Source organism: Danio aesculapii, chromosome 10 (assembly GCF_903798145.1).
Source record: "Danio aesculapii chromosome 10, fDanAes4.1, whole genome shotgun sequence".
Classification (NCBI taxonomy): Eukaryota; Metazoa; Chordata; class Actinopteri; order Cypriniformes; family Danionidae; genus Danio; species Danio aesculapii.
The window spans coordinates 23642349-23662296 of record NC_079444.1 but is presented as its reverse complement, the minus strand read 5'-3'; the positions used below and the strand labels follow the sequence as shown (position 1 = coordinate 23662296).

The 19948-nt window shown below is 36.9% G+C and overlaps 2 protein-coding genes and 1 long non-coding RNA gene across 8 annotated transcripts in view; 2 read left to right on the top strand and 1 right to left on the bottom strand.

Annotated features, from left to right (window-relative positions):
- The window catches only part of cadm2a (cell adhesion molecule 2a), a 660886-nt gene that overhangs the window by 348552 nt on the left and 292386 nt on the right, over positions 1–19948 (top strand). The window lies entirely within an intron of this gene.
- LOC130236005 (CD209 antigen-like protein B) lies at positions 3130–8222 on the bottom strand. Of its 2 annotated transcripts, XM_056466538.1 has the most exons (5): positions 7930–8222; positions 7471–7857; positions 7103–7230; positions 6057–6163; positions 3130–3855 (listed from the first exon to the last, which is right to left on the bottom strand). In XM_056466538.1, exons 1-5 carry the CDS (start codon positions 8090–8092, stop codon positions 3717–3719), a joined length of 924 nt encoding a protein of 307 aa, XP_056322513.1. In that variant the 5' UTR covers positions 8093–8222; the 3' UTR covers positions 3130–3716. The 2 variants fall into 2 exon arrangements, with proteins under 2 accessions (XP_056322513.1, XP_056322514.1); XM_056466539.1 differs by lacking the exon at positions 6057–6163.
- On the top strand, positions 15418–19892 carry LOC130236013 (uncharacterized). The gene is made up of 3 exons (XR_008838432.1): positions 15418–15635; positions 16243–16338; positions 19783–19892. It is a non-coding gene; the product is annotated as an uncharacterized LOC130236013 (long non-coding RNA).

Genomic DNA, 19948 nt, shown 5'->3' with positions numbered 1-19948 from the left:
CTTTTGTCCAATTGTTACATTTTTAATTTTGTTTGCTGCTTTTTTATTATTAGTTGTCATAAAAAATATTGCCAGTTAAAGTTGTGAAACTAAGCTTAAAAAGTTTCCGGGGCCAATTTTTTGTGCAAGTTGAATATTATTTTGTTAAACAAGAAAAATATTTTGATTTAGTTTGTTAATTTTATTGACTTTTTTGCAGTTGCGTAAAACATTTTTTAAAACATTTATTTAAAGATTTACAATCACAGAACAGTGGTATAGGTGTCTTATGTCATCATATACAATAATACAACCATCTATTATACAATCGTCCATCGGCTAATAATTCAAGTCTTTTGTAAACGTAAAATTAAACAAAACATTAATTAATTAATAAAAAAAATTAAACTAGTCTTTCAGGACACATTCTCCAAAAACTCCCATAGTGGATTCCAGATATGCCAGAAATCAGATTTCTGACGCAAGCCATAAAGTCAGTTTTTCTAAGCAATATTGGCCAAAGGAATGTTAGGAGAAGACCACAACAAATTAATGCATTTTCTTACTAGATACGTACAAAGGTGTAACACAGATTCTAGTTCGTGATTAAGGTGTAGCGCACCTTTTTCTAATTATTATATTTTTTATTTAGTTTGCTGTTTTATTTTCGTCATCATGGCAAATGTTACCTTTTTACAACATATTACTTTGTGATCAAGTTAGTGTTTGTAGCTGGGTGTGGTGTAATTATAATGAGAGAAGCTTAGATTGTTTTTTCATGTGTTCGCGTTACCTTCATCCACCATGCAATTTCAATTTTTTTTCCTTCCCCTGTCGCAAAACCCATATCCATGAACACTTCTCTCCTGAATGTCTCTTGTGCTCAGGTACAGGACAAATACCCAATAATTGTAACAAAGTGGGAAATCAATAAAGGTTGCTGAAGGGCTGGGAAAGGTTGTAAATCAATAAAGCAGAGAGGTGAGGGCCTCAAAGGGCATTTACATGGTCCTGAATACTCAGTGTATGATTTCTATTACCTTTATACTTGATTGCCTATTGACATCAACTGTGTGTGTCCGTTGCATATTTCCCAAATGAGTTAACCAGTTGAGTTTTGAATGATTTTATAAATATGATTATACCATGTGTTACACCAGTGGGATTGCTAACAGGTTGGTTTTATTCACAACCACATGCGTTTTAAGTGCATATGTGTAATAAACCATTTTGCAAATTGTTGCATGAAATGGATTCTGATACATTTTAGCCTGACTTTGTATTTTGTTGGAAAACTAGTATCACCTGCAGTTGCTTTCAGATACCAGCCATGCGTAGGCTGGTAAAGGCCTAGTCACAAAACAAGAGAAACTTCTTCTTCCATGTTCTCTATTATAATGGCTTTCAAAATATAATTTATTATGTCTCACACTGTCCCTGACAGTCTTGCCCAAACACTTGCCTTCTTAAAAAGACCTTCTTAGCTAAAGGAAATGAGTGAAATGTAATTTTATCTTCAATGTGAAGCAACTGTTGACCCAAAGCAGTTAAAAGTGAAGCGTATGTCTCTATATGCTCATAATTTTCAGTTAAAATGAGCGTTGTCTGATTTTATAGTGCCGTGACAGACATTTTGTATAATACACAACAGATGGAAGTTCATTATTGCCCTCGTTAGTAGTCAACAGTCAGCTCATCTGAAAACAAAAGTCTCTGGTAATCATTCACACTAATTAAGATGCTTTGTTTTGATTAACTTATTTATCTACATATTTACCACAGAATGCCTACATTTAGTCTTTATGTGTGAATAAGATTTAGAATTAGATATTGAATAATTATTAATACATTTATACAAATGAATAGTTAGCAAAGTTTTGATTGCAAACCTGTAAATGTCATATTTTATTACATATTTCTACAGTATATTTAAATTTAAATATAAGTGTAACATTTAAAAGTGCAGTCATTGCCAAAACCTTTCTGTATGTAGGTTTAAAATTAGTTTCAATAAAAATTAAGCTAAAAATAGACTGATGTTCGATATCTGCTGTATGCTGTAGAGTTCTCGAATCCCAAGATGAATGGAAGAGTGATGACTGTGAAAACCTGGGAGACTTTGTGTTCTTGTTAAAAGTTTTCTTGCCTCCCCCTTCCCATGAAGTATGAAGTTTCAACCACATTATATTGATAATAAAACCAAGGAGAAGTAGGCTGGAACCCCCAAACATCAAACACAGACAACTGCTGTATACACAGAAACGAAAGCACAACATAAAGTGTCGTTGGTCTGGTCTGGTCCTCCCTTCTTCCAGTCATCACTTCTCCTTTTATAATTTCAGAGCTCTTCCATGTAACTTAAGAGAAGTGACACTTGTTAACACTCATGCAATGCCACCACCAGATTTGCAACGTAAGAAGAATTGAAAACATTGAAACACTCAGTACCATATATGGTGTAAACATACTTTTATAATAGAGGGCACTCAGAAAGGCTCTTTTGTAATGTCTTGCAGACGGAAGTATTTAAATGAACATTTTCAAGTGGCCTAACTGTCAAACATACAGCTTGACTAATAGTATGCATGCATAAATGATTATGTCATTTCAAAAACACAGTGTCATCACCGGTATTTTGGTGCTCTAGTGTAATGCTTTTTAAGTACCTGTTAACTACGCAGCACTATTTTTAGCCTATATGCCAGAAAAGTGTTTTTTAGCCACTGATAAACTTCCGGTGAAAGGTTGAAACACTATTTTCAATAGCATAACGTTCCTTTTAGAGCATTGATAATGTAAAACCTTACAAAAGCATAGTCAGTAGCAACAGGAGAGCACTGAAACTCTATTGAAAATACTGTGGTAAATAAATTCCATAATTTGAAGACATGGTGCTGAACAATGGAATCTAATGCAGTGCTTCTTGTCCAGTCTGAGAGCTACTTTATGAAGTATCTCAGTTAAGCAGTGAAGATCATTGATTTTAAGGAAAACAGATCTTAAATGTGGCGATTTTATTATGGCATGACAGTTTACTATAATCGATTGAGCTAAAAAAGTCCCAGTGCATATACCCCATTTAATTTATCACAAAAACCGACAGCTCATCTAGAAGAGGAAGATGTTTTATTAACATACAGTAGTGCCCATTGCTTAAGGTCACTTAACAAATTGCACATTCACATAGACAACATACATATATGGCCACTGAAGCTACATTATGCAAAATACTAATTAAAAATATGCATTAAAGGTAGACAAATCTGATATTTATAAGTGTAAGAGGCAGTGCATTCCATAACTTGGGAGCATTGACACCAAAACTTCCACCTACAGCTGAAAAGAAGGAACAGCCAAAAGATCAAGCTCAGATGATCTGAGCTTTGAGGCAGGAGAGTAATAGGTACAGTAGGTCAGAAAGATGTGGAAGCACAGTTGATGATTTAAATACAAGTAATATTTTCAACTGTATATGCGATGGTGCAGGTATCCAGTGATGCTTGTACAGTAGAGGGGTAATGTGAGCAGAAATGAAAACTCTTGCTGCTGAGTTTTAAACACTGCAACCTGGCAATACATTTTTTTAGGCAGAACAAAAAAGTAGTATTGCAATCCAGATCCAGTGACATTATTAATACATGGATTAAGATTTCAGCATTAGATGGTTTTAACAAGAAGTTTTGCCAACAGAATAAACTGGAATAGCAAAAAAGAGGTGACAATAAATAAGAAAATTGTTATTTAAAAACTCTCTTCTCACAGATCCATTGGAATTCAGCATTGCATGGGTAATCAGCCCATGCTGATGTAACAGTTAGAACACAGTCTTCTTCCACTTGTCCTCCACCACTGGAAGGCTCTCCATGATGCCAGAACCTGCAAGGACAGATCAAAAGGGCTAAGTGTCTAAATTGCTGTTTCAGTTTCAAAGACTCTACTACATGATCCCTGCCGAGGGATAAGGGTGTCATCTAATAAAACAATAATAATCTTATTCTAAAAAGTATTATTTTTGTGTAGTTTTTTACACAAATACAAATATTCCACTACCGAGCTCACACCGCGGAAGTTCATCACCAACAGGATTTGAAACTAAAATCAAAACGTTACTCGTTGATGCGAGAGAGAGTCACACAGTGTTAAGACATAATCTGAGAGAATCCATTCAAATTCATACTGCATGAAATACGGGTGACGCGGTGGCGCAGTAGGTAGTGCTTTCGCCTCACAGCAAGAAGGTCGCTGGTTCGAGCCTTGGGTGGGTCAGTTGTTATTTCTGTGTGGAGTTTGAATGTTTTCGCCGCTTTCATGTGGGTTTCCACTGGGTGATCCAGTTTCCCCCACAAGTCCAAAGACATGCAGTACAGGTGAATTGGGTAAGCTAAATTGTCCGTAGTGTATGAGTGTGAATGAGTTTGTATGGTTGTGATGGATTGCAGCTGGAAGGGCATCCGCTGCATAGAACATGAGCTGGATAAGTTTGCGGTTCATTCCACTGTGGCGACCCCAGATAAATAAAGGGACTGAGCCAAAAAGAAAATGAATAAATGACTGCATGAAATGCACTCTGACTGAAAACACATCAGCGACAATGATCTACAGCCAATGAGAGAGCAAGATAAAGAACAAAGGAGGAGATCGGGGAGGAGTTATGAACCACAATATCAGAATGTGCTTTTCAATAATATTAAACCAAAAACAAAGAGGCATTTGCTTGAACAGCTGCAGCAGCAGCACATTATTTCTATGTAGTCATGCAGTGTGTATCCTCTTGTCACTGATTTATCGTGCGGTGTGAACACAGCAGAAACTGAATGCTACCTCAGAGAGTCGTGAGTCAAGGCCAGCTCAATTTTTCACACAAATGTGTACAAACAGTTGAAGTCAGAATTATTAGCCCCCCTTTATTTTTTTTTTGCTTGTTCCCAAATGATGTTTAACAGAGCAAGGAAATTTTCACAGTATGTCTGATAATATTTTTTCTTCTGAAGAAAGTCTTGTTGTTATTTGTAGCCCCTTTAAGCTATATATATATTTTTTTGATAGTCTACAGAACAAACCATCGTTATACAATAACTTGCCTAATTACCCTATCCTGCCTAGTTAATTAACCTAAAAACTAATTAACCTAGTTAAGCCTTTAAATGTCACTTTAAGCAGTATAGAAGTGTCTTGAAAAATATCTAGTCAAATATTATTTACTGTCATCATGGCAAAGATCAAATAAATCAGTTATTAGAAATGAGTTATTAAAATTGTTATGTTTAGAAATGTGTTCAAAAAATCTTCTGTCCGTTAGTTGGGGAAAAATATATAAAGGAGTGGGTGGGGGGGGGGCATACTTCAACTGTATGCACAATGTTGAAAGTCTGACTCCATAAGGGAATGTTTCAACTTACTCAGTGAAACAAAAACTGCACTGATTTGATCCCATAGTGTGTAAGTTGAGGACATGCATGACATAGTACAAAACAAGCATTTGTGGTTAAAATATATAGATTTATATTTAAAGAGAGGACTGATCAAAGTCTACTAAATGAAAGAAAGAAAGACATGAACATCTTGGATGACATAAGGGTTAGTACAGTAAAGTATCAGAAAAATTTCATTCTGGATTGATCTGCTATTTTAACGATGGCTCCGCTTAAAGGGACAAAATAAAAACATTTTGTCATCATTTACTCATCCTTTACTTGTCCCAAAGCTGTTTGAGTTCTTCTGTTGAACACAAAAATGTTAGAAACCGGTAACCATTGATTTCCAAAGTGGTTGTTTTTACTATAGTGTGGATGTCATTGGTTACTGATTTTCAACATTCTTCATAATATTTTTTTGGGGTTTAACAGAAAAAGAAAGAAACTCATACATGTTAGAAATTAATTTTTTCTTTTCATGCTTGCACTAATACAGTGTGTGATGTTTTCAATAATAAATAAAACAACTGGGTATGGTTTGTGTGTTTTCATTATAACTTATGTTTAGGGGATTTTGTGGCAGGCTGGTAAAAATGTTGTCAGACCTCCAAAATGTTAACTTTCTTTAATTTTAATAATCAGTTCAATTCAGTCATTTCTCACCAAGAGGTTGGTTTGCTGTCATCAACCCATTTCCAACTGTCCTCCACATCACTGTCAGACAGACCAATCCAGACTTTCTCACCAGCAGTTATTTTATCAACAAAATCCTTAAAAAAAGAAGTAATATAACATGGAGTAATAACACTTTTCTTCATACAGACTTTAGGTTGATTAATATTTAATTTAGCAGAAATCAAGATTTTTAAAATAAATAAATAGTGTTTTAAATACATAAACAGTAGTTTTTGTAATAAATAAAATAATTGTCAAATAAACTAAATATAAAAGTAAATTGTCAGTGCTGTTGGGAGTGCTCACAAACACAGACTGTACAGCTGAGGTCACTGTTACTTTCTCCATATGTGTGTCTGTTTGACTACATTTCATATTGATAATGGCAGGCTGCACAGCCAAGCAATGACAAATGATGCACTGTAGAGGATGTGACATGACTTTGTAATTATAATATGTAAACCACTTAAAACTCTCAGTGATTTTGCTTGAATAGCTGTATATTGTGCACGAGCAAGGCAGAGGTGCATTATTGCTTAATATAGCCATGTAGGAACTACTATTTGAATTATGTTTGTTCCACATGTAAGCTATGATTGCTTTCAACAAACATGTTTAAAGAACCTAAAGTCCTGTACCAAAATGGTTCTACATAAATATATGGACTGTTAAGTTCCATTAACTTTAAACAATTGGGTCTGTCTTGCATGTATTTTTGTTGCTATATTGTTGTTTGAAATACCACTAATATAAGTCTCTTCAAAGCCTTGTGTAGATGATAGCTAATGCAGCATTTAGTCAAAATAATTAATTACTGTACATCGACATAAAAACAAAATCAACAAACTCCTCCCAGCCTCTCCAGTAACAGATGTAGCCCAGAAAGAGTATCGCCAATTATATATATATATATATATTTGTCGATAACCGCTCCGGGAATTAACTATCGGTGCCGATTTACCAGCAAAACCAACACACGTTTTGAATTATACCAAAGACTACCATTCATTAGATGAAAATTTGGTTTCACTTACTTGCTCTTCTCTATTGTCTATGATGACCAGATCTGCTCCATAGTTTCTACAGTCTCTTCTGCTCTCAGTCCAGCTTTTCTTCAACTTGAAAAAGTAGTAAACATTGGAACGGTAGTAAATCCATTCATCTGAAACAAGCAGTTCAGCTATTAGCACTTTATTTCAGTACACAAGATTATTGAGAACACCAAAAACTATAGTAGGAGCATTGTTTCAACTTTGCCCTCTGAGCTGAGTGAATGTTACTGTATAGTAAAATGGTATACACAGTCATCATAACAAATGTTACACTTATGTTCAGACAAACTGACAAGTGTGAAAATGGAATCAAAGAACACATCAAGTCATTTACATCTACTAATAATTACCCATTTTCAGCAGTTCATTCTTTTCTTGATTTAGGTGGTCTCTTTGTTTAATCAGGTCTTGTTTATTTGACGATAATTCATCTTTCTCTTGAGTAAGCCTTATGTTCTTGGCTTGTAGCCGGTTTTGGTCTTCTATGAGGTTGGTAATGTTGGTTAGTAGCTTGTCTCTGTCTTCTGTGAGGTTGATGATCTTGTTTACCAGTGCGTCTCTGTCTTCTGTGATGTTGGTGATGTTTGTTATTAGCTGGTGTTTCTCTTCAGTGTAGTTTGTGTTGTTTGTATAGATGAGGACACTCAACACCATGACTACAGTGAGCAGAAGAAAACACAGCAACACCAAACACACTGGAGCTGCTCTGGAGTTTTTCATCCTCACGGAATAACTTCCTGCAGATGCAAAGTTTAACTGATTATTCATTTAAACTCAAGCTCATATGTTTGTAATGTAAGTCTCAGTACCTGTGTGTTGGAGTTTCTTGTGTCTGGTAACCGAGTTGTCCATTTCTGTCCAAACATCAGAACTGTTACTTGGATCTGCGTTAGCATAAATTTCCATCTCCTCTTCCTCCTCTCTCTTCATTTTGTGCGTTTCGTGAATTTCCACATTGCCGTAATAAGACATTTTTGGTTTGCTGATGTTAAATTTGAGATTATTCAAAGTTGTTTCTAGAGTTGACTGTGCTGCTCTAAGTTTCCACTTTTAAGGTTTTACTTTTTCAATACATTCCATTAGTCAAGATCATCATATCCTGTTTTACTGCAGCAAATAGGACTAATAACAGATGCCTCATGATCATAGCAGATATTCGAAGAACACAGTTCTGCTCTCACTTTCTGTTCCTAATTTTTTTCTTGCAAGTCTTTATTTATTGTATTTACAGTATGTAAAAGTCTAGTTATATTGTTAATATGTTTTTGTTTGTTTGTTTGTTTGTTTGTTTGTTTGTTTGTTTGTTTGTTTGTTTGTTTTGTTCAGTTTGTTTTTTGTCTGAGTAGGTTGACTGTTCAGCTTTCTTCCTCCATTTAGAACTTAGCGGAAGGAAACACATTAGCTTGTGACACTTAGCATGTGGTCAACAGATTATTTGCAATAAAACAAAGTTTATATATTTTTAACTGTATAGTCACATTGACAACGTAGATTTATTTCTCTGTAGGCTAGTGTGTGTGTGCATGTGTGCTCGCATGCGTGCGTGCATGTGTGTGTGTGAAATTGCATGTGTATTTGGAGGGCCTTACACAAATTGTTTATTGTGTAATAGACATTTACTTGTTTTAAAAAAGCACATTTTAGTTTATGTCTTACTTCTTAAGTTTTGTTTAACACTCATAACTATAAATAGAATTGTGCAATTATATATTTTTTTAGCCTACAATAAGACACAAGCCTTTAGTTTTTGATGAAAGCATGTGGTACAGCATGTAAAATCGTACAGCATGTACATTTTCATCACATATACTTGATGAAGCAACAAATTTAACAAAAAATGAGTTGTAACATAAATACAAGTTAAAATAAGCCCATAATGCGATTAAAGTTAAATAAATAGAAAACAAGGAATAGAAAGTATATAACAGTAAAAAAATAATAAACAGAGGCTAATATAATGTCTATCCCAAAATAAGACAGCAGACACCATGGGGAAAAAACGTTGAAAAAAGTGTGGAATGAACTTTGAAGCATTTTCCAAAATGAAAACTAGTATGATTTCAAATTTCAGACACATTATATATATATATATATATATATATATATATATATATATATATATATATATATATATATATATATATATATATATATATATATATATATATATATATATATTTTTTTTTTTTTTTTTCTTTCTTTCTTTTTTTTACTTAAACTTTCTTAAACATCAGCACGAATCAATCTAAACGTTTTTTCAAATAATCTGTACAAGTTAAATGACTTTTGTTATATAGAAATGGTAGTTGATGGGGGAATTGACTGTGTGAATTGTTAAAAAGTATTTGGATAAAACCAACAAACATTTTTTTGCAGAAGGGTAATTGTTTTTCAAAGTTTTATTTTTGTCATATTTATTCATATTAAAACAATAACATCTCTGAATAAAGACATTTAAAAATCAGTACAAGTAAATAAGTAGCAGTTCAAAAGCTTTTGATAAACGTTTTGAGGAGACATTTATATAACTACATAAAAAGGTTATCTCATTAAAATATTATTGGCAGATCATTTCGCTGTGGTGACCATGAAGAAAATAAGCTGAAGGAAAGCGAGTTAATAAAAAATGAAGTTGAATTTAAAATAAATTACAAAAGAAAAAAGCAGACTGTTATTTCATTCTAATAGCCTTTTCACACATGCAGACTGTTTGCTTTGTTTTAAAACAGAAAATAAAAACTGTTACAGATTTTCTTCTTGGTTGGATTAGTTGCTTTCACAAGGCAATATTTTAAACAGACCTGTGACATGCAGGTAAACTCTCAGCTCAGTGATCTAAGTAAACCTATTTATCGGAAGCTGACCGGTTGTTGCTCAACTTTATCATTTTACGCAAGAATCAGAGATTGCTTTGAGCTTTGATTATGCGTCTTAGTTGATCTTATGTCCAAATGTCATTTCACATTTGTCTTTGCTCCTGGTTAACACAAAATTAATTCCTAGAGGCATAAGACTAACAAACACTAATAAAAACAAACATACTATCTTATCATACGATCTGATTAAACCCACTGCAGAGTTGATTTTAAAGTGGGCTGAGAACACCTAGTTTCAGATTAGTTGTTTTGGATCTGGATCCAAGTGTGATTGCCATGCATGTCCTTATACTGTATGTATAAACAAACTGAATTAAAAGAGAAAACATGCCTGGTATATTGAACCAACAAGCCAGGTATGAAATTGTGCTTAGTGTGTTCCCTTTAAATAATTTCATTCTTTCCATTAAAAATCTTTGTGGCCACTTGCTATTAGGAATAATTAATCTTTATGAGTTGTATTACATAAACTACAAGTTATATGATGAATTATTTTAAAATGATCTTCTCACATATCCATTTATGAGCTTGATTACAGGAAAAATCAGCCCATCCTCTTGGATAAGTTAGAGCACAGTCTTCATCATTTCCCCCATAGCTGTTAGGCTCTGAAGGATTCCAGAACCTGAAATTCAGATCAGCATAGATGTTGAGTACAGCTCCTTTAAATAAAAATATAAAATATAAAATAGAAAGTTTTATTCAGTGAGTTCTCACCCAGAAGTCATCATGGCACTGCCATCATCCCATTTCCATCTGCTCTCCACATCACCGTCAGTCAGACCAATCCAGAATTTATCATCAGAAGGCATTTTGTTTATCAAATCCTGGCAAGAACACACGTATTCCATAAAGAGCTGTTCTTCATATCACATATTTTAAAAAGTTTGCTCCACTCACTTGTTCTTTTCTGTTGTTTATGATTTATCTCTCTGTACAGTATCTTCTGCTCTCAGCCCAGGTCTTCCACTCAGAGGAAATAAAGTAAAGACTGGACTGGTAGTAAATCCATTCATCTGTTAACACAAAGTTTAACTTTTAGCAATTTATTCTCATACCCAGGGAACTACACTTGTAGTTTGCCTCTGCTTTGGTATTAAATCTGGATAAACAAAACAATAAAAAAAACATTTTGTCCTGGTCCACTTAGCATTAGCATTGTCCTTTTAAAACCAAACATGTTTTTTTTTGTCAAACATGTCAAAATCAATGTTGTGTTCTGCAATAATTGCACTTATTGGACGTGTGTATGAATGTGAAGAGTTCAGATGCAAAACCCTCTAAATCCATCTGACTTCTTTTCTTGTAAATAAGCATTTTCTATCAGGCTCCTCTGATTAGGTTCAGAACTTTCATTTTATTGGTAATGATAAGGTTATTAGCTAGTAAATAAAATACCTTTTTAAAAAAAAACAAAAAAAAACGTCACTTTAAACAATTCTTTGTTTTTTAACAAGGTAGATTTTCTTTTGTGTCAAAACCAGCTAAATCCACCTGTGCTTTTTTTTGCAAAAACCTCTAAATCCAACTATTAGGACAATACAGTGTAATTAGTTGAAAATCATTAAAGACACCATTACAAATTATTTTATGAAATATAAAACACATACACAAACCACCTACAATTAAAAATACATAAATCTGTCAAGTAAGTGGCGGTTCATTCCGCTGTGATAAACCAGGGAAAAAGCAGAAGGAAAATGAATGAAATCTGTCAAGTAAGTGCATTAATCGATAACATTAAAACTGACAATAATTACATCTTAACAATCTGTTGTCATTTCAGATCTTTGGGATTTAGATTTAATGCAAGTAGAGCAATGGAAACATTGCAAACATTGTAAGCTAAGCTTGGTAGATTCAAAAATGTAGTGTGAAACATCAATATCTGTGCATTGTCCATAAATATAAAAAGCTTATCAGATGTATAGGTAATATAAAGTAATTCAAATAATGTATAGTTTTATACATTATATTTATCTTTTAAAAACTAGCTTAAATTAGCAAATAAAACACAAGGTAGGCCTACTAGGCAAAAAGGGGATGCCTCTCAGACAATTTTAGAAGCTGTCATTCATTCATTCTCACCATACTTAAGGTTTTATGTATTTTAAGGTTTAATGTATAGTAAATTGGACTCATTCAAAGTAGTGTCGCTGAGCATATCAATGTTATGAATGCATGCACACTGCCGACTGTACATTGTGTTTTCTTTTTCTTATAATGCACAGAGATTTGAGGTAAGGGACGTTTTCATTTGCTATTCACTTGATTTAGGTGGTCTCTGTCTTCTGTGATGTTGGTGATGTTGGTTATTAGCTGGTGTTTCTCTTCAGTGTAGTTTGTGTTGTTTGTATAGATGAGGACACTCAACACCATGACTACAGTGAGCAGAAGACAACACAGCAGCACCAAACACACTAAAGCTGCTCTGGAGATTCTCATCCTCCCTGAATCCCTTCCTGAAATAGTATTATTTAAGATATTAAGATTAATTTGTCTGAAAAAAAAAAGTCTATGATGGCTGTTGTCATAATGAAGTGAGTCTCAGTACCTGTGTGTTGAGGTGTCTGGTTTCTCTTGGTGACCGAGATCTCCCTTTCTGTTCTGACATCAAGACTGTTTATAGGATCTATATTAGAGTAGATCTCCTCTTTCTCTTCTATTTCTGTCCCACGTATCTCGAGAATATCCAGATTGCCGTAAAAAGACATACTTTGTCTGCTGAACATAAATGTGAGAGTTGTTTCCTGATGTGAACTACACCCCTCTAAACTTCTGCTTTTATGTTTTTACTTTTCGGAATGCACCACTCTGGTTAAGAGTGTGATATCCTGGTGGGATGCTAAAAACAACAGTTTAAAATGAATTCTTGTAACCATTTGCTGTGGTTCATTATTATGAAATATTATTGTTATATAACTATACTTTACTACAGGTGGAATTTGTGTTTAGCAAATGCTTTTGTTGAAATTAAAAGTAGTTGCATTCAGTATTGTGAACTTTTATCCAGTATTGAAGTACCTTGCATGTCTCTTTTAAGTTACTATTTTCTGTGCACTTTTTATGAATTTGTTCAGACATTGAGGTTGACATAACCTGAAAATAAATCATACTTAATTCTCGTATGCTGAATGTATTTCTTTGTAGATCCATTAAGGTTGACAGCTCTGTTCAGTTTTGTTCGGTGACCTACAGATATTTGCTCCTTTAAAAATACTACACATCTTCCTCTCAGACTTAACACCCACACACCCATAGTCAGAATAGTGTACATAAAGTTGTTGAAGGTGTCAAACCTAACGTTGTTTAAAAACGTTGAAAAAATGCGACAGTCAATATCCAAATTCTAATTATTTTTTATTATTTCAATCAGTTCATCAATAATTACAGGTGCATGTCAATAAGATGGAATGTCATAGAACAGTTGATTAATTTCTCTAATTCAATTCAAAAAGGGAAACTCGTATGTTATATAGATTTATTACACACAGACTGATATGTTCCGTGTGTATTTATTTTGATTTCGATGATTATGACTTACAGCTAATCCAATCCTAAAATTTTAGAGTTTCTCAGAATATTAGAATATTACTCAGGGCCAAAAAAAAAGAAAGATTTTTAACACAGAAGTGTTGAGCTACTGTACTGAACAATATGAACTAATAAAGCACTCAATACTTGGCCTGGGCTATGTTTTTGCACAAATTACTTTAGCAACGTGAAGTGGCATAAGGTGATCAGTCTGCGGCACTGCTGAGGTGTTATGAAGCCCAGGTTTCTTTGATAAATGGCCTACAGCCTCCATTGTTGGGTCTGGTGTCACATCTTCCTCTTCAAAATACCGCATAAATTCTCTATGAGTTTTAGGTCAGGCGAGTTTGCTGGCCAGTCAAGTACAGGGGATACCATAGTCCTTAAACAAGGTATTAGTACTTTTGTAAGTGTGGCCAGGTATCAAGTCCTGCTGGACAATCAAATCAGCATTTCCTCTTTTAATAACATTCTGATTTATTGAAAATCTCAAAAATATGTCAATAATAATGTCAACTAGGGTGAGTTCAGGCCAATTGGGACACTTTCCCTTGGTCATCTATAAATTTGTAGCAAGTTTATTTACTGGTGTGGAAACTGCCTCACCATGAGATCCCTGCTGCATTATATCCACTCTGCCAGAAGTCCCTCGGATTGATTCCAGCTTCCTGACTGCTTGCAGCCATTCTCATGACCTGACAAGTTTAACCTTGGTTCCTCTTCTCTCTCAAGTATCCTTTTGTTTGTTTAGTTTGGATCATCTGGTACACAGATGGAGGTTTGGCCTACTTGGCTTGAATCCTGAGTTATTGACTGAAAGTAGCAGTTGCAATTATTTATAGATGTTTTTCTTTTTATGTAATTGACTTCAAAAGGGGAGCCACCATGACATTGTACATCCTTAACGTTTTTCTCTCTCCTTAAACTCTCTCCCATCTCTCCCCCTAAACAATTTCCCACGCAGGTCAGAGTTCACCAAGCTTGAACTTTGCACCGCAGCAACCTGCGAAACTTGACGCATGACCTTGCGTTTCCGGTCTGACGCATTCGCATGCTTATAAATGTAAGTCTATGGGAGGAAAAGCCTAGTGTGACCACAGCTTTACAGCGGGGTTTGAGGGGGATTGACCACCCTAATTAAGGTTTGATCCTCCCTTAAGGACGTCAAAACAAGATGTATGGGAGGGAGAGGGTCCCTTTAAATCTGAGAAAAAGTTCACTATGATCTGTGTTTTAAATAATAATGTTAATAATTAAAATAATAGATATACAATTGACCACCCGGTTCATAACATTGTAAATGTATAATCACGCCAATCAGTCTATGCAAGAAAAAAGTCATTCAACAGTCTGAATCCTGCAGATTCAGAGCACCATAAAAGTTCACAAGACTGATTTCTCATAAAACTGGTGTTTGTTTCGACATAAAGCCTCAAAGTAAAGTCAAATTTGTTGCGCAGTTTGTATAGTTTGACCTAAAGTAAGCCGAAAATAGCTAATCAGGTCAAAATACACTAAATAGCCTATCCCACAAAACATTGAAAACTATGAATAAATTAGATGTAATTGAAATAAAAACATAAATTTGATTCACTGAAGCATGTATTGCAGAAACTAACATTACCGAAAAAGTTGACTCCCCGATCGCCAATGTATAATTTACACACTGAGGACAATACCACACCAATGTCAACAGATAACTTGCATAAGTATCAAACTCAATTGCTGGAGAGCCGCAACTTCGAACAGCTCCATCCCTACACTGTTAGCCCGGATTTAGTTTCTACTTAAATATTTAAGCATAATACACTAAAACAAAAAAGTTTGATGATATCACTTTATAATTTTAAGTATATTCTACTAATTTGTTGGCATAGTCCAATGCGCAAATAATTTGAAGTACAATAAACTTAAATTGAAAAGTTATTGAACAGACCACACCTCTTTTTCCCAGTTGTGACAACTGTCTTATTAACAGAGTAATGAGCAGTTGCTTAAGGTATCAGTGTGTATGTAAAATTGATTTCAGCCACGCACTGAGTCGACGGTTTCTGCCTTTGGTTGTGGTTGTGTAGATTCAGGCACTGCTGGCAAAGAACTGGAAGGTGAGTTTAACTCCGAGAGTTGTAAAAACCTCATTAAAAATTTCGCCATTTCGACGGACATTTTTAGACACTGGCTATCTTATCTGTATAATGTTTATTTAGCTGTGAGGGGAGGGGTATTACGGAACCCTGGAAAGGACGTAGTGGAGGAGAAAAAAATTGGTTGGGTGAAAAAAAAAATGGGTGAAAGGAAAAAATGGGTGGGAGGAAAATATATATTTCTAAGTTTTTGCGTTCTCTCGCAAAGTTTTGCGTTCCCTCGCAAAACTGTTTCTCCACAAACACTTCCTGTTCACTTCACTCATGTACACCCTCCCGTTTTTGCCGAAATTCTCCCGTATTTTACCATTCTATCCCACTTTCTTTACATTACTGTGCGTCGATCGTCGCCTTTCATATGCTACCTCTGAACCAGTGAATGCATGTATAAGCGCTGACTGACAGACGCGCTCCATACAATAAACTGATCCTAGATCAGCGTCTGTACGCGCCATTTACAGAGGAGCATGTGTATGTTTAAACTGACGGTTAACGGTTAGCGTTAACGCTAGATAGTTGCTGATTGCGTGCAGTAAAACACGATTTTAACCTGTTTCACTGCCTTTAGGCTTTCACCCGGCCGGCTGCAAGCGGCGTTTTTTTCCAAGAAGATCGCGGGAACACGTGCAGCTGTTTTACGCGGTTTACCAAGGCCTATTATCTGGTAAGTTCCTTTAAGACAACGTAAGCAAATATGTGTATCTTAAGATGTGTATGTGACTAAAAATGCCCTATATTAAAGCTAATTCGCCGTAAACTAGCAAAATAATAAATGTGATGTCAGTGTTCAGACTTTTCCAGTCTGTTAGGTTTCGTAAGGTAAATGTTGTTAATGTTTGCTCATTTGCAGGGAAAATAAAGAGAAATTGTTAGAGTTAAGTCTAAAGACAGATTAAATAATGATTTGGAAGTGCAAGTATTGTCCTTTTAGCTGTGAAAAAAAGAGCACAATTGTTTAAACATTACAGGCTAAAACACGGAGGTTATACCAGAACCGAGCCTTTTCCTTGTTTACATCAGAAATGTCTGTGCACATTTAAATCATTAAATGCACTAAAAGTTCACCTATCCCGCATTCACCCAAAAACTCCAAATCAGCAACCAAGTATACCAACTAAGTTTTGTTGTCTGTCTTGTGGATTGTCCCACGTTCTCCTCTCACACACATATTCTCCTCTCACACACACACATTCTCCTCTCACACCCACGTTCTCCTCTCACACACGTATTCTCCTCTCACACACACACATTCTCCTCTCACACACACACATTCTCCTCTCACACCCACGTTCTCCTCTCACACACACGTATTCTCCTCTCACACACGTATTCTCCTCTCACACACACATTCTCCTCTCACACACACGTGTTCTCCTCTCACACACACGTATTCTCCTCTCACACACACGTATTCTCCTCTCACACACACGTATTCTCCTCTCACACACACATTCTCCTCTCACACACACGTATTCTCCTCACACACACGTATTCTCTCACACCCACGTTCTCCTCTCACCCACGTTCTCCTCTCACACACACGTATTCTCCTCTCACACACACGTATTCTCCTCTCACACACACGTATTCTCCTCTCACACACACGTATTCTCCTCTCACACACACGTATTCTCCTCTCACACACACATATTCTCCTCTCACACACACATATTCTCCTCTCACACACACACATTCTCCTCTCACACACGTATTCTCCTCTCACACCCACGTTCTCCTCTCACACACACGTTCTCCTCTCACACACACATATTCTCCTCTCACACACACGTATTCTCCTCTCACAAACGTGTTCTCCTCACACACGTGTTCTCCTCTCACACACGTGTTCTCCTCTCACACACACATTCTCCTCTCACACACGTGTTCTCCTCTCACACACACGTATTCTCGTATTCTCCTCTCACACACACGTGTTCTCCTCTCACACACACACACACACACACACACACACACACACGTGTTCTCTCTCACACACACACACACGTGTTCTCCTCTCACACACACGTACTCTCCTCTCACACACACGTATTCTCCTCTCACACACACGTTCTCTTCACACACACAGGTTCTCCTCTCACACACACACACACACACGTGTTCTCCTCTCACACACACGTATTCTTCTCTCACACACACGTGTTCTCCTCTCACACACAGGTTCTCCTCTCACCCACACACGTTCTCCTCACACACACACACACACACACGTGTTCTACTCTCTCACACACACACACACACACACACACACACACACACACACACGTTCTCTTCTCCTCTCACACACACGTTCTCTTCTCCTCTCACACACACGTTCTCCTCTCACACACACACACACACACACACACGTGTTCTCCTCTCACACACACACACACACACACACGTGTTCTCCTCTCACACACACACACACGTGTTCTCCTCTCACACACACACACACGTGTTCTCCTCTCACACACACACACGTGTTCTCCTCTCACACACACACATTCTCCTCTCACACACACACACACACACACGTGTTCTCCTCTCACACACACGTGTTCTCCTCTCACACACACGTGTTCTCCTTTTACACACACACGTGTTCTCCTCTCACACACACACACACACACACACGTGTTCTTCTCTCTCACACACGTGTTCTCCTCTCACACACACACGTGTTCTCCTCTCACACACACACGTGTTCTCCTCTCACACACACACGTGTTCTCCTCTCACACACACGTGTTCTCCTCTCACACACACGTGTTCTCCTCTCTCACACACGTGTTCTCCTCTCACACACACGTGTTCTCCTCTCACACACACGTGTTCTCCTCACACACACACACGTGTTCTCCTCTCACACACACACACGTGTTCTCCTCTCACACACACACATTCTCCTCTCACACACACACACACACACGTGTTCTCCTCTCACACACACACGTGTTCTCCTCTCACACACACACGTGTTCTCCTCTCACACACACGTGTTCTCCTCTCACACACACGTATTCTCCTCTCACACACACGTATTCTCCTCTCACACACACGTGTTCTCCTCTCACACACACACGTTCTCTTCTCACACACACGTTCTCCTCTCACACACACGTATTCTCCTCTCACACACACGTGTTCTCCTCTCACACACACACGTGTTCTCCTCTCACACACACGTGTTCTCCTCTCACACACACGTGTTCTCCTCTCTCACACACGTGTTCTCCTCTCACACACACGTGTTCTCCTCTCACACACACGTGTTCTCCTCACACACACACACGTGTTCTCCTCTCACACACACACACGTGTTCTCCTCTCACACACACACATTCTCCTCTCACACACACACACACACACGTGTTCTCCTCTCACACACACACGTGTTCTCCTCTCACACACACACGTGTTCTCCTCTCACACACACGTGTTCTCCTCTCACACACACGTATTCTCCTCTCACACACACGTATTCTCCTCTCACACACACGTGTTCTCCTCTCACACACACACGTTCTCTTCTCACACACACGTTCTCCTCTCACACACACGTATTCTCTTCTCTCAAACACCCGTATTCTCCTCTCTCACACACGTATTCTCCTCTCACACACACGTGTTCTCCTCTCACACACACGTGTTCTCCTCTCACACACACACACACGTGTTCTCCTCTCACACACACACACGTTCTCTTCTCACACACACGTTCTCTTCTCACACACACGTTCTCCTCTCACACACACGTTCTCCTCTCACACACACGTTCTTCTCTCACACACACGTATTCTCTTCTCTCAAACACACGTATTCTCCTCTCACACACACACGTATTCTCCTCTTGAAAACCTAAAATTGTCTGTAGGTTTAACCATGAAATTAACTGAAAAAACTTTGCTGAAAAATTTGGGTTCAGTAAATATTTTGCTGTAATTGTACAGTGAAAAGGAAGCTGAACAAGCCAGGCATCATATCTTGTATGAACAGAGTGTCTTTTGCTATATGTCAGTGTACAGTGTTTCTTCTTAGGGTATTTTTATTGTGAACATTTCGAAAATGTGCTAACTAACACATGATTGTACATTTGTTTCTCTGCAAGGACACAGCTGACAATGACATGTACAAGCAAACTCCAGTGGGATTGCTTTTCATCGGTGAAGAGAAACTTAAGCTGAACCCGTCCAAAGTGGGAATCATCTTGGAAGGGAACGTGGTGATTGATGATTTGGCCAACCTTCCTCAGGCCTTCTGTGTCCTTTTTGGAC

What these genes read in the sequence shown, in the direction of transcription:
- LOC130236005 (XM_056466538.1), bottom strand. Translation starts at nt 8,092, where the DNA reads ATGTCTTATTACGGCAATGTGGAAATTCACGAAACGCACAAAATGAAG. An exon ending in CAAGAAACTCCAACACACAG is followed by an intron (nt 7,858 to 7,929) that starts GTACTGAGACTT and finishes TTGCATCTGCAG; the next exon opens with GAAGTTATTCCGTGAGGATG. An exon ending in GAATGAACTGCTGAAAATGG is followed by an intron (nt 7,231 to 7,470) that starts GTAATTATTAGT and finishes TGCTTGTTTCAG; the next exon opens with ATGAATGGATTTACTACCGT.